The sequence below is a fragment of the Mobula hypostoma genome, chromosome 1 (assembly GCF_963921235.1).
Source record: "Mobula hypostoma chromosome 1, sMobHyp1.1, whole genome shotgun sequence".
Lineage (NCBI taxonomy): Eukaryota > Metazoa > Chordata > Chondrichthyes > Myliobatiformes > Myliobatidae > Mobula > Mobula hypostoma.
In genome coordinates this window covers 127,745,308-127,759,762 of record NC_086097.1, presented here as the reverse complement: position 1 = coordinate 127,759,762, position 14,455 = coordinate 127,745,308, and the positions used below count along the sequence as shown (strand labels likewise).

At 38.6% G+C, this 14,455-nt stretch overlaps 1 protein-coding gene across 1 annotated transcript in view; it reads left to right on the top strand.

Moving 5' to 3' along the window:
* The window catches only part of slc35b3 (solute carrier family 35 member B3), a 55,809-nt gene extending 41,668 nt beyond the window's left edge, over positions 1–14,141 (top strand). The window contains exons 7-9 of the mRNA XM_063055638.1: positions 5,304–5,415; positions 11,135–11,204; positions 12,383–14,141. Coding sequence (XP_062911708.1) covers positions 5,304–5,415; positions 11,135–11,204; positions 12,383–12,530 — 330 coding nt within the window. The 3' untranslated portion in view covers positions 12,531–14,141. The remainder of the gene's footprint in view (positions 1–5,303; positions 5,416–11,134; positions 11,205–12,382) is intronic.
* Positions 14,142–14,455: the final 314 nt, after the last annotated feature.

Below are 14,455 nucleotides of genomic sequence, written 5' to 3'. Positions count from 1 at the left end.
TTCTCTTAAGTGTTGCTATCAAATCCACATCCCCCATTTCCATCGTTCCGTACTGTTCTGAGTGAAGAAGCTCCCTCTCAGATTTCTCTTGAAATATTTCACCTTTCACCCTTAACCTATGACCTCTAATCCTGGTATCAGCAAACTTAAGCAGAAAAAGCCTGCTTGCATTTACTCTATCTATACCCCTCATAATTTTGTATACCTCTGTCAAATCTCCCCTCGTTCTTCTATGTTCCAGCGGATAAAGTCCAAACCTGTTCATCCTTTCCTGATAACTCAGGTCCTCAAATTTCAGCAACATCCTTGTAAATTTTCTCTGTACTCATTCAATCTTACTGGGTTTATACATTTGCAGATGATACAAAGATGGTATTGTGGAAGGTTGTTATGGGTTACAGCTGGACACTGACAGGGTGCTGTGCTGGGCTGAGATGGAGTTTAGTAGGAAAAGTGTGAAGTAACACACTTTGGAAGGTTGAACTTGAAGGCCGAATACACAATTAACGGCAGGATTCTTAGCAGTGTGGAGGAACAGAGTGATTTTGGGATCCGTGTCCAGAGATCCCTCAAAGGTGCCATGCCAGTTGATAGGGTGGTTAAGAAGATGTGTAAGGTGTGTTGATCTCCATTAGTTAGGGAAATGGAGTTCAACAGCCATGAGGTAATGTTGCAGTTCTATAAAACTCTGACTAGACCATGCTTGAAGTATTGTATTCATTTGTGGTTGCCTCATTATAGGAAGGATGTGAAGATTTAGAGAGGGCACAGAGGAGATTTACTAGGACGTTGCCTGGATTCGAGGACATGTCTAATGAGGAGGGAATGTCAGAAGGAAGGATTTGATTGATTGTAGAATAGGTTAAAAGATTACCACAAATCGAGGGCTGAAGGGCCCATTCTGTTATATGTTCATTTGGTCACAAATCTGATTTAACCATTTTTTTTAATGTAGACTGGAACATTGAGTCTGTTCTGTTCCATTCCAGCATCATGGCACTTTTGCAGAACCTGCTTCTGTTATTTCAGTGGCCTCCTGCCACGGGGCTTTAAACTTTGATACACAGGATCTAGTGAACATGGTAAATTGGTTTTATTATTGTCATAGGTACTGAGGGATGGTGAAATATTTTGTTTTGCATACGACCTAAAAGAGAGTTTCATTACATCAGTGCAGTGAGGTAGTACAAGAGTAAACAATAACAGAATGAAATATTACAGTTACAGAGAAAGTGCACTGTAGACAGGCAATTAGGTGCCACTGCAATGGCAAGGTATGTTGTAAGATACTAGGCAACAGTTCATTTGTCTTATAACTGTGGGATAGAAGCTGTCCTTGGGCCTAGTAGTTTGTGCTTTCAGGCTTTAGCGTCTTCTACCCAAAGGGTCGGGAGAAGAGAAAACATATGGGGTGGGTCTGGACTTTGATTTTGTTCGTTGCTTTACCAAAGTAATGAGTTCTATAGACAGAGATCGTAGTGGTCCAGTTTAAAATATTTTATTTATTTATTGCTCTACATGAGAAGTTTGTTTATTCTTTTGTGTTTTTTCTTGTTATGCTCAATAACCAGTGATTAGTTCAGGTCATGCCCTTCTGCATCACTGGCGCCTGTTATGTTACTTTGAAGAGAGAGGGGATTAGCTTATGGATTTTAAAGAAAATTGGTCACGTTACCCTCGGAGACTTCATACACATCTTTATCTTGATATCCTTAACCACTGACAGTGTTCAGTTTATTTTACATGTCTAATATTAATTTGTTTGGATACCTGGATGAGTCAAAATGGACTTTTTTTAACCATAAGGTATAGGAGCGGAATTAGACAATTCCATCATGGCTAACTCATTATCCCCATCAACCCCATTCTCCTGCTTTCTCCCCAGAATCTTGGATGCCCTGTCACATGGACAAGTACATTTAAATGCAATGAAAAAATTTCTTGCAGCAGCACATTGTGCTGAGTGTTTTAAGGTGACTTCAAGTCGAGTTCTAGGAATGCTATGAGTTTTCTGTATTACTTTAGGCCTTGAGCCATTTGACGTTGACTTTCTCCACACTGATTCAGGGGACTTCAGCATCAATCAGTCTGCATTCCACAGGTTCATTAAACAATTGGCACACTGTTGTCGTTTTCCCTATGGCTAAACAGCAATGGCATGAGAGAAATACAAGTTAATTACAAAACTGCAGGTGTTAATTGAAATGTTATCATTTAAATGACTCCCAAAATTGACCCAAGACCCAGTTTCAATAGATGCAAAAAAGATGAAATGCGCTCAACTTCAAAGTTCAAAGTAAATTTATTATCAAAGTACATATATGTCACTATCTATGTGATTTATTTTTGTGGGCATACTCAATAAATCCAATAAAACTCATAATTAAATTAAAGTTTGTCACAAACCTTGTGGCCCATCAGGCCGGTGTTTATGCTGGTTTCCATGGCATGAAGCGACTGAGAGTACGAGACTCCCCCCGGATAGGACGCCAGTCTATCGTAATTTTTGCCGGTACCCATTCTCAGCTGGGTAGACTGGAGCATTGTGTGGTTAAGTGCCTTGCTCAAGGACACACGCTGCCTTGGCCGAAGCTCGAACCCACGACCTTCAGATCACTAGTCCAACGCCCTAACCACTTGGTCACGCGCCACAATAACCATAGTAGAAACAATGAAAGATTGTACCAACTAGGCATACAACCAGTATGAAAACGACAACAAACTGTACAAATACAAAAAGAAAGAACAAATAGTAATAATAAATAAGCAATAAATATTAAAAACTTGAGATAGTGAGTCCATAGGTTGTGGGAACATTTCAGTGATGGGCAAGTGAAGTTATCCACACTGGTTCAAGAGCCTGATGGTTGAGAGGTGATAACTGTTCCTGAACCTGGTGGTGAGAGTCCCAGGGCTCCTGTACCACCTTCCTGATGGCAGCAGTGAGAAGAGAGCATGTCCTTCCTGGGTGGTGGGGGTCCTTTGTGATGGATGCTGCTTTCCTGTGACAATGCTCCATTTAAATTTGCTCATTGGTGGGGAGGTTTTTACCCATGATGCATTGGGGCCTATCCACTACTTTTTGTATTATATTCCATTCAAGGGCATTGGTGTTTCCATAACAGGCTGTGATGCAGCCAGTCAATATACTCTCCACCACATATCTATAGAAATTTGTCAGAGTTTTAGACTTTATGCCGAATCTACACAAGTAGAGATGCTGTTGTGCTTTCTTCGTAATTGCACTTGTGTGCTGGGCCAGGACAGGTCCTTTGAAATGATAACGCTGAGAATTTAGAGTTGCTGACTCACTCCACCTCTGATTGCCTGATGAGGACTGGCTCATGGATCTCTAGTTTCCTCCTCCTGAAGTCAATAATCAGCTCCTTGGTCTTACTGACATTGAGTAAGAAGTTTTTGTTGTGGCACCACTCAGCCAGATTTTCAAACTCCCTCCTATATGCTGATATGTCACCACCTTTCATTTGACCTCTGACAGTGGCATTGTCAGCAAATTTAAATATGGCATTGGAGCTGTGCTTAGCCATGCAGTCATAAGTGTAAAGTGAATAGAGCAGAAGACTAAGCACAGGAGCTGGTGCACCTGTGCTGAAGGAGATTGTGGAGGACATGTTGTTGCCAACCCAAACTGGCTAGGGTCTGCAAGTGAGAAAATCGAGAATCCATTGCACAGAGGTATTGAGGCCAAGGTCTTGAAGCTTGTTAATTAGTCTTAAGCAGATGATAGTATTGAATGTCGAGCTATAGTCATAAAGGGCATCCTGTTGTCTGCATCTTTGCTGTCCAAATGTTCCACGGTTGAGTGAAGACCCAATGAGTTGGCATCTGCTGTGGACCCATTGTGCTGGTAGGCAAGTTGGAGCAGATCCAAATCCCTTTTCAGGCAGGAGTTGATGTTTCATCACCAATCTCTCAAAACACTTCATCATTGCGGATCTAAATGCTACTGAATGATAGTCATTGAGGCAAGTTACCATGTTTTTAGCCACCAGTATAATTTAAACCTGATTAAAGCAGGTAGGTATCTCAGCCTGCCAGTGAAAGGTTAAAGATCTCAGTGAGCACTCCAGCCTGTTGATCAGCACAAGTCTTTAGTGCTTGATCAGCTACCCCATCTGGGCTAGATGCTTTGTGCGAGCTCACCCTCCTGAAGGGTGCTCTCACGTCAGCCTCAAAGACTGCAATCACAGGGACATCGGGATCTGTGGGAGTCTGTGATGGTTCCTCCATGTTTTGACAGTCAAAACAAACATAGAAGACATTAAACTTATTTGGAAGCAAAGCCCTATTGCCACCTATGTCGCTTGATTTTACTTTACAAGGGGTGATTGCATTCAAGCCCTGCCATAACTGTCAAGCATCCTTCATTGTTTCAACTTTAGTCCAGATTACTCAAGAAGTTGGAGACACAAGAGGTTGTAGGTACTGGAATCTGGAGCCGCAAACAATCTGCGATGAGAAAAGAATTGTGCATGTTTCCTTTCCACCCACAAATGCTGTTCGACTGGCTACAGTCCTCTAGTAGATTGTTATACTGGGAGGTGGATTAGCTATTTTAATTTCACAGTGATCCTGCTTGCTTCTTAGTGACATTCTCTTTCAGAGTTAACCTTAACCATCCATAGTTAACTCTAACCACCCATAGTTCTGTCTCTTAGAAACCTCTTTAGTTAAAGAGTTGTCAGACCATGAGAATCGGTGTCTTTTAAGCAGTGAATATGGGCCAGCATTGCAGGGTGAGTTTGTCCTCCAGCCCACCAAGCATACCCCTTCTCAATACAACCAGTCAGAACCCACTGCTACATGTTCACAACTAACTTCAGATAATCTAGACAATCTCAAAATTTCTATTATTCCAGGTGACTGTAATTCCTAACCTTTAATGTCGATATTGTTACCTTATTAAATTCAATAACCTTTGTATGGTTTCTTAAATTTCAAACTCCCTTCTTTGATTTACAAGTATAAAAGTAGAGACTTGATACCACTTAATCACTACTTACTGATTTATCAGGCCTGGTAATGTTTTGAATACTATTTAAGTACTTAGTGCGGATCCTTATTTTGGATATGACTGCCAGCTGTTTTGATTTCATTGTAAATAGTAATAATAACTACTAATTTGTTTATTGACTTCGCTTGAAATTTTACTCTTCCAAAAACTGCTACTTAACAAGCTTCAAGTATACTTTAATGTTTAGTGTTTGACTTTATAGAATAAATCCTTACACTGTAGTTTTGAATCATTGGAATAATATCTGGTTTCCATGTTTGTTTTGCAGCATCTACTGGAGACATATGGATATGCATTTGTGTTTTCATTGACAGGATATTTTGGAATTTCCTTTGTACTAGCCTTGATAAAGCTCTTCGGTGCACTAATAGCTGTAACAGGTAATATGTACTTCAGTTTGGTTGCCACTGTTAAGATTTACTGAAATTATGTATTGGTTAAAACTAAGACTGAAGCCTGCCAGCCTGTTGTAATCTCAAGCAAAAGCTAACTAACCAGAAATATCAGCACTTATTGTTTTCTCAGTTATGCAGAGCAAACTGAAAATAAAGGCATAATAGATTAAAAACACCAAGAAAGCAGGCAAACCTCTTCCGAGTATAACAATGAGCTATTAAAGCAGTGCTATGATACTGGCTTGTCATATGTGTAGCATTCATAGAGCACTGTAAAGAATTTTACCTATGCTTATTTTGGACTGAGATAGAAAATGATACTTAGGAGATCTCATAATTTTATCTGTTCTTTGTAATGTGAATCTTTTTTTCACCTTGCAGAAAATAAAATCCAGTCCTCCCCCATCTCAGCCCCATCATTAACATTATGTGCCTAGAATGTGTGGCTTGTACTGTGTTGCCACTTACTGACACTTGTTCACCGTTTTAGTTGTGTTCCATACTCTTTATCTTCTCAGTACAAGTCAATATTGACCAGCCTGTTGACCTATAACAAACCGACCTAGGTTATTCAGATCACTACATGAATCTTAATTAATTCAATCAAAAATTGCACTTTATTGTCTCTATGCAATTAGTAACATAAATTACGTTGACCTCAGGCTGACAATTTAAGCCATGAATTCTATTGTTCCCTTTGTACCAATACTCACTCCAACTTATAACACTGAAATAGGGGACTTCTATTGGCTAAATGATTGATCCTTTGTTTTCTGCTCTTGGTATGGCATTCTTTCTTATGATACTTCGACTCCAGAGTTCTCACTGCTTTGCATCCAGAGCCCCTCATTCTTATTCTCTTTCCTTATCAATTCAAACTGTTGTGTTTGGATTTTGTTGGCTCTAGCCCATCTGGCTATTGTGTATGTCAGCCTTTCATTAGCTCTGGTCCAAGGCAGCATCACTTTATTGCCCTTCTCCCAAGTACGACCTGTACTTCATGTCTCTTCCTTTGTCCTCCCTGATACAGACTAGTTCAAACCAACTTAGCCAGATCAGCCAGTTGCTAGATCAAAGTTATTTCAAATCACAGACACAGAGTGCTCTATTCATAAACCTGCATGCTCTATTTTACCAAAGAACATTTCACAAATAACTTCTTATTTGGGAATTGTCTTTTGTTCAGCAGATATCAGTAGGGGTATCATTATGTTTGTTTTTAATTGGCATGATCCTGCAATTCCTGAGCAAAACCAGTTCACAAAATGGAGGGCACAGAACAGTTTCACAAAATCAAGAGACACAAGAAAATCTGCAGATGCTGGAGTTCCAAAGCAACACACATGAATTGCTGGAGGAACTCATCAGTCTAGGCATGCTTTATGGAAAAGAGTAAACAGTTGACATCTCAGGCCGAGACCCTTCATCAGGTCCTCCACCCAAAACATTGATTGTTTGCTCTTTTCCATCGATGATGCCCGGCCTGCTGAGTTTCTCAAAATATTGACTTTCATTCCTTTTACCACATGACAAGAACAAAGACATCTGTTTTTTCTACTTCCACTCTTCTTGACATTTTTCATATTCCTTCATGGCTAACAATTAGCTTGGAATAAGCCTGTACTGGTTATTCATTACTGCTTAGGGATAGAAGTACAGACAAAACCAAAAGTTAGGCCATTGAAAGACCACAGAAATGTCCATCCACAAGTGACTGTTCTTTCGCATAGTCACTATCTTAGAAAGACATTAATGCTGCCTGAAAGTAAAACTGTTCAGAGGTATAGCTGCCTGAAAAATAAGTATTCAGGAAAGTTAACTTCAAGTTTCTGTCACGTGGCCGTATTAGAAAGCTGCTCGTTTAAGTATCACAATAAGTAGTTTACACTTGGAGAAGTAGATCCTGGTAGCATTTTCTCCAGTAGTTTTGTGCTTAGACACATTTAACCACTTAATCCAGATTTGAGATTGTTACTGTTCATATCTGGAAGTTTGGTGGTAGCAAGCTTTAGAGTTGGCCCAGGTGGTTGAATGGGAGAGGAGAGGTAGTAACATATGGCAGTCATTTCATACACAACCCTATTCTATATTGCTATATTACATGGACATGCAAGAATCATATGAATTATATTAAGAGATCTCAACATGTCAAAGATGAACTGGGGAATATTTTTGTTCTATGTTGCTATGCTTGTTTAACAGAATATATCAGCACATCTCCTGTATAAAGGTCAATCTGCTCAGATTTGTTGGTTTTCAAACACATACAGTGGCATGCAGAAGTTTGGGCACCCCTGGTCAAAATTTTTGCTACTGTGAATAGCTCAGCGAGTAAAAGATGACCTGATTTTCAAAAAGAGGAATAAAGTTAAAGATGACACATTTCTTTAATATTTAAAGCAAGATTACTTTTTTATTTCCATCTTTTACAGTTTCAAAATAACAAAAAAGGAAAGGGGCCCAAAGCAAAAGTTTGGGCACCCTGCATGGTCAAACTTAGTAACACCCTCTTTGGCAAGTATCACAGCTTGCAAATGCTTTCTGTAGCCAGCTAAGAGTCTTTCAATTCTTGTTTGGGGGATTTTCGCCCATTCTTCCTTGCAAAAGGCTTTTAGTTTTATGAGATTCGCATTACCCTGTTTCGAAGTCTCTGCAAGTCCTTTTGTACAATAAGACATCTCGAGGAAAAAGGGACCATATGTAAATAACATACTGTGTACATACATCTATTGATGCTTCTGGACACATCTTCAGTGATGTTCCTGGAATCATCGGGTGTTTCGGATCTTTCAACATCATACAACCTCCTCCAGGTGACCCAGCCGGGGCTGATCAGACCCCAGCTTGTGTCCAGATGGCTAGCTACTTATGACTCCATGGCTCCCCTCTTTTGAGCCACAGCCATCTTGAGGCCCTCTCTGCCGCATCGGTGGTACTGCGGATGGCTCTCCTCTTCCTCTCTCCCTCGATGCCCAAAATGCTGAAGGCTCTAACTAAAGAACGGGCTACGAATCCCCTACAACCAACCTCCACAGGGAGTCACCTCGCTGTCCATCCAGCCTGCTGACAGTTGCTGACCAGTCCTACGTACTTGGAGAGCTTCCTTTCATTGGCCTCTTCCAAGCTATCTTCCCATGGGACTGTCAGCTCCAGCAGCACCACTTGCTTAGTCGACTCAGACACAAGGACAATGTCTGGTCGCAGGGTGGTGGCTGCGATATGGTTGGGGAACTTCAGCTGCCCTTTGAGGTCCACCAACAGTTGCCAGTCCCTTGCAGAGGTCAGAATGCCTGCAGATGTTCTTTTGGCAGGTATTGGCTGCTCCCCAGCTCTGACAAAGGCAATGGTCTGCTTGGAGGGTCGGGACCGCTTCGCCCACTCAACTCCTGCGCTGACGGCTTCAGCGATGGTCTTCAGGACCTGATCATGCCTCCACCTGTACCGTCCCTCACCAAGTGCCCTTGCACAGCCGCTGAGGATGTGCTCCAGGGTTCAAAGTAATGTTGGATTGGAGATCAGTATTGGTGAAGATAATAAAACTGACAGGGAATAGACCTCTTGGACCTGATAACCTGCATTTGGGTTATGAAGGTGGTGAAGTTGGAGCTGGTCAATTAACTCGTTGTCACAGTTCAAAATTACATTGGCTCTTCAATGCTTCCAACTGTTTGGAGAGGTGACAAATGTACCCTACTATTTAAAAATAAGGAGGGAGAGAGAAAGCAGGTAATCACTTAGTACATTTAATGCTGCTATTCATTGTTAAGGACATAATTAGAAAATAATAATAGCATTGAGCAGACTTGATGCATTTTGATGAATGAAAGATCATGTTTTTCACAAATCTGTTGAAATTTTTATTGGTAGGTATAGTGTACTTGGACGTTGAGAAACTTAAGATAAATCCTACACAAGATTATTAAAGCATGACTCCATGATTTTAAGGGTAATATACTGTCATGGATTAAGACTTAGTTAATGGAAAGAAAGTAGAGTCAAGGTAAATGGTTGATCTTCAATGTGGGGAACTGTAACCAAGGGAATGTCACAGTACTGTATTGATGTGCACCCCCCTCCCCCCCACCGCTCACAGTCTATATCAGTGAGTTGGATAAAGGCTTCAAGTGTAATATATTAATATTTGCTGATGATGCAAAAAACGTATGCAGAGACTTTCAGAGTGATATCACCAAACTAAGAGGATGGGCAAGGTGACAGTAGATAGAATAAATGCAAAGTAATGCCATTCGATAAAAAGAAAATTGGGGAAAAATGAATTGTTTTTAAATGGTGAGAGGTTGGGAGGTGTGGTCTTTAGAGAGGGGCCTGTATCTCCTCCACGGAAACTACCCAAATCACTGAATGTTAATGATCAAAATCAGGAAGCGAATGATATGTTCGCCTTTAATTGAAAGAAAGTTTTGAGTTTAGAATAGAGACATCCTGCTTTAATAATGTAGAGCCCTGGTGAGATTGCATCCAGAAAAATGTGTATATGTCTGGTCCTCCTACGTAAGGAGGTAGGTACTTGTGATAAATGGAGGTCAGCGAGGGTTCGTCATTGATATCTGGGATGTCAATTGTTCATGTAAGGAGAAATTCAGTAGACCATGTCTATACTCTTCAGAAATTGTAGTATCAGAGTATCTCATTAAAGTGCATAAAAGAAATCTCAGGTTGATGAAGTAGTTGATGTTTCCCTGGCACTGTTTGTGGTACAAGGAGTCATAGTCTCAAGGTGAAATAATCACAGAGATGGGGAAAAAAAATTTTCTTCAACCAGAGAGTAGTGAATCTCTGAACTTCTCCATCTCCATCCTAGGTGCTACCTCTTGTGCATATTCAAGGATGTTATCACGGACTTTTAGATATTAAAGGAACAAAGGGATGTCAGGTCATTGCAGAGTAGTGACTTGGCTGAAGTAGAAGATGAACCAAGATGGTGGAGTAAGCATAAGAGGGCAAATGCCCAATTCCTGCTTCTTCATTTTGAAACCATTAATACTACCCTTGCTCTAAGTTGACACAGACTCTAATTCAGTGGGTAGCATTTCTGTTTCTGGATTGCTGGTCCCACACCTGAAACTTGATCTGAAAAATGTAGCTGACATGCAAATGCAATATTGAGCAGGGGGCTGCAGTATTGGAACTGTTGCCTTTCACCTGCAACAGTTAACTCTGGTCCTGCTGACTCAGTGGAAATGAAAGGTCCCATGGCACTCTATTGAAGAAGAGTAAGTCAGGGCTAGTCTTTGTCTCTCAATCAATAACATAAGAATGGTGTATCTGTGCCAATCATGTTCTTCTTTGTGGTTAACTGCATATTGGCTGCTATATTTCCAGTTTTGCAGTATTGACTATACATTAGTGAATGTTTTATTATTCCTTTAGGAGAGCATGCAAGCCTGTTTTCTTCATTAAATGTTTGTATTTCTTTATTCCTACAATCTCGTACTAATCTTCACTAAGGAGAGTTTGAAATAGTTTGCACCATTACTGTGTATCTGGTGTTGTAAATTATATTTGCATTTTTTTAGAAAAAGAAATCCTTCACTGATAAGATGTATAGAGTTATTCATTGTAAAATCACAAATGTGTCAGATTGCTAATTAACTATTTCACTTGTCAGAGAAACATTCAGAACATTGGGTTAAGAAGTTTCAAGTCCATAATGGAGTTGACCTCTATGTTTCTTTCTTTGTAGTAACCACAGGAAGAAAAGCAATGACCATTGGTCTTTCATTTCTCTTCTTTTCAAAGCCTTTTACTTTGCAGTAAGTAAATCTTTCATGTATGAAACTGATATGTATATGAGACTGATATGTATATGAGATCTCAGAAGCAGTAATGCAGTCCAGTATCAAAGTTGAGGTTCTCCCCACAGTGCTCAAGAACCCCAATTATGTACAATAGAGCAGGAACTGGAATGGCTAACACTGATTATGTTCAGTTGTTTTCATAGGTAATTCTGCCTATTTTCCCAAATCTCTCAGCAAGTTCATTCTCTCTAGGAAAGCATTTATTCTCCCTCAAAACTATTTCAAAACATCTTGCACCAGAAACTTTATACAGGTTTGCCTTAAGGATGAAAATGTTGCATCATTTGCTCCTAATTGCCTAATTCAAAATTTTCTTGTGGTATTTACACTCTTCATTATATTTGTCTGGGTCATTTTGTAAAATCTGTTTTCTAAAACACTGAACTTGTTCTGATAACTTGAATTATGGATGCATGGAATCTAAGAGACTTGGTCCAATGACCAGTAACTTGTACAGCAGCCACACTTTTTAGAATTTGTACTTTGTCCCTTGTTAACAACATCTGGTGTATATATTTTTTATCATTGACTCTAGTTAAATGCAGTGCTCTATTTGTAAATTTAGGCCACAGTAACTTCTGAATTTCTTTAATTAGCATATTATACGACTATTACTAAATTGTTTTTCTTTAGCCTATATTAATTTTGTCATTATTATGCTGCTATATCATTCTAAAGACAGCAAAACAAACACAAGCAGTGTTACATTAGTGCAGCAACTTTTGGTTTTAATTGGATCATCAGAGAGAGGGGTAGACTGCAAACAGTTGTCATGTTCTCATTGACATTTGACCACTGAAGACATTTTTCTTATATTTACTTATCTTCCTCTGCTATTTTTACATTGTTTTCTTTCTCTGATCACACTCCCATTCATTTTGAGCAGACTCACGGTGGGCTGAAACTATCTTAATTTATTTATATTTTCTTACTTATTGCTATTGTAGTTGAAAACAAAGTTGAAAGGCTGATCTGAATGATGCAACTGAGTCCATTTTTGATGTAATTTTAAGTGTGATAATAAATACTACCAGTTAAACCGGTGCTATTAACATTGATATGGCATACCAAAGCTTCAGCTTGTAAATCACTGCAAGTGCTATATTAATTATATATATTTTTTTCTCTTCAAGCTATATATGGTCAGGTCTTCTGGTCCTCATTGGTATCTTCCTGAATATTTACAGCAAAAACAAGGACATAATTAGGCTGCCTTCACTGACTGACATTCGGAATAAAATCCGGAAAAGGCAAATGAGACCTACTTCAGAGAGGGTGTAGAGCCCACATTGGTTTTTGCTTCTGATTTGATTGGGCATTGCCATCACTGGTTGGCCTTGACAGGACATTCTGCATAAGTGCACTTGTATGCCTACTATTAATGCAACTGATGACTAGTTGTACGATGAGAAAAATATGATCAAAGCTGGAAAAAATATGAACTATACAAATGTGATAAAAGGGAACAATGTAAAGCTTGGACTATGTTTTCCATAACTATCACAATGATTGTTTACTAATAATGCGTATAAAATTCCAGACTTTTGAATTACAGTACTTTCACTTGGTCCCTCTGTGCTTTGTCTTTGTTTGAATTCTGAGCAGTGGCCTGTGCTTTTTAAGTTTTGTAAATGAATCACATTTGTGTTTTGCTATTTCTTTTTATTCAACGGAAATTACAAATATATCAGTTATGACAAAATGTATGTGTTTTTTAATTATATGTGTGTGCACAATTTAATTGAAATAATTGTAGTGTGGTAGTATTTAAAATTGTTATTTATCATAAATATATATGCCCTTCAAATATACTTGATGCAACTTGTTTGTACTGGGTTCCTGAATCAATCCACAGCAAGTGTGGGGCATGCAGTTTGAAAATGTACATTAAATTATATAGTTACAGTAAGGAATACCATGAAACTTTCATTCAGTAGTGACCCTAGCTAGATCAAGAATTCTTCATTGTATTTAATTTATACTAGTTCACAAAAATGACTGTCATAATTGCCATATATTGCCAAAACATTTTTGTTCTTCACAGTGTCTCAGCTAAGCCTACTGGTTACCTTTTTATTAAGAGCAGAAGTCAAAGAAACCGGGAAAGTACAAAGATGTTGCACTGGTCCCTACCCTATCCCACACCAAAACCAAATTTGTGTTATAACAATTATATCATTCTGTTTTTGCATAAATTATTTTTAATGCTTAATGTTTATTTTTTAATTTGTTTTTCACTGTTTCAGAGTTTGGGGGCTTTCTATTACAAAAAGAAATAGTGTAAAGCATCATACTAAGTTTCAATTTTTTGCAATTAGTATATTTTCCTTGGATTTATTTAAATTTGTAGGAGGAATTGACATCCACTTAGTTATCGCTGTTTATATGCCAGATATTTTTAATACAAGGTATGAACAAGTTAAACAGAGTTTAAAATATTGGATCTTCAACAATTGTATTTGTGGTCAATATACACGTAATATAAATCTTATCTATGTGGATATTGCTGCATTTTAAATGAGGGTGTGAATGAACACGATGGATTACTTCTGTTATGATCCTGCATTCTCACTAGCTGGTAATTTACCAATAATTTCCATTAATATCTACTTTCAAGTTTTAAAATGCATTCCAAAGAATGACAAATTCAGATATTTGTGTGGGCATTGTTGCAATATAGATGTTGCACGACTGATGTAAAGGCGTTTTGTTTTCCTCAGCTGTGATAATTTGAAAGTTCAGGTGCAATTTTGCACTGGATTCACTCCAAAATATGTCTTATTGCACACAAAAGTAATTTAAATCAATAATTGTATTTCCAGCTTTTCAAAAATGTTTTGGCTATTTGATCAAGACTCTTGGGGGAAAATGAATAAACTTATTTGATAATTATTCCTATTCCAGTGATATTTACAGCACTATTTTAAGTTTCATGATTTGAAAGTGTTTGTTCCTTATAGGAAAACTACATGTATAAATTTATGCTGTCCTTTTACCCCTATGATTCACTGATCAATTTTGAAAAGGAGTCTGTACTCTGAATAGCAGATGAAAGGTTATTTGCACTTCCCATTCCTACTACTTACCTAAAAGATGGTCACAATTTTCAGATTGCGTTTGATCACTGGGACATTTTACTGGAGTTAATTACATCCTTGAAAGAAAAAAAAGAGCAGGATTAAGCCAAACAAATAACCCTGAAATAA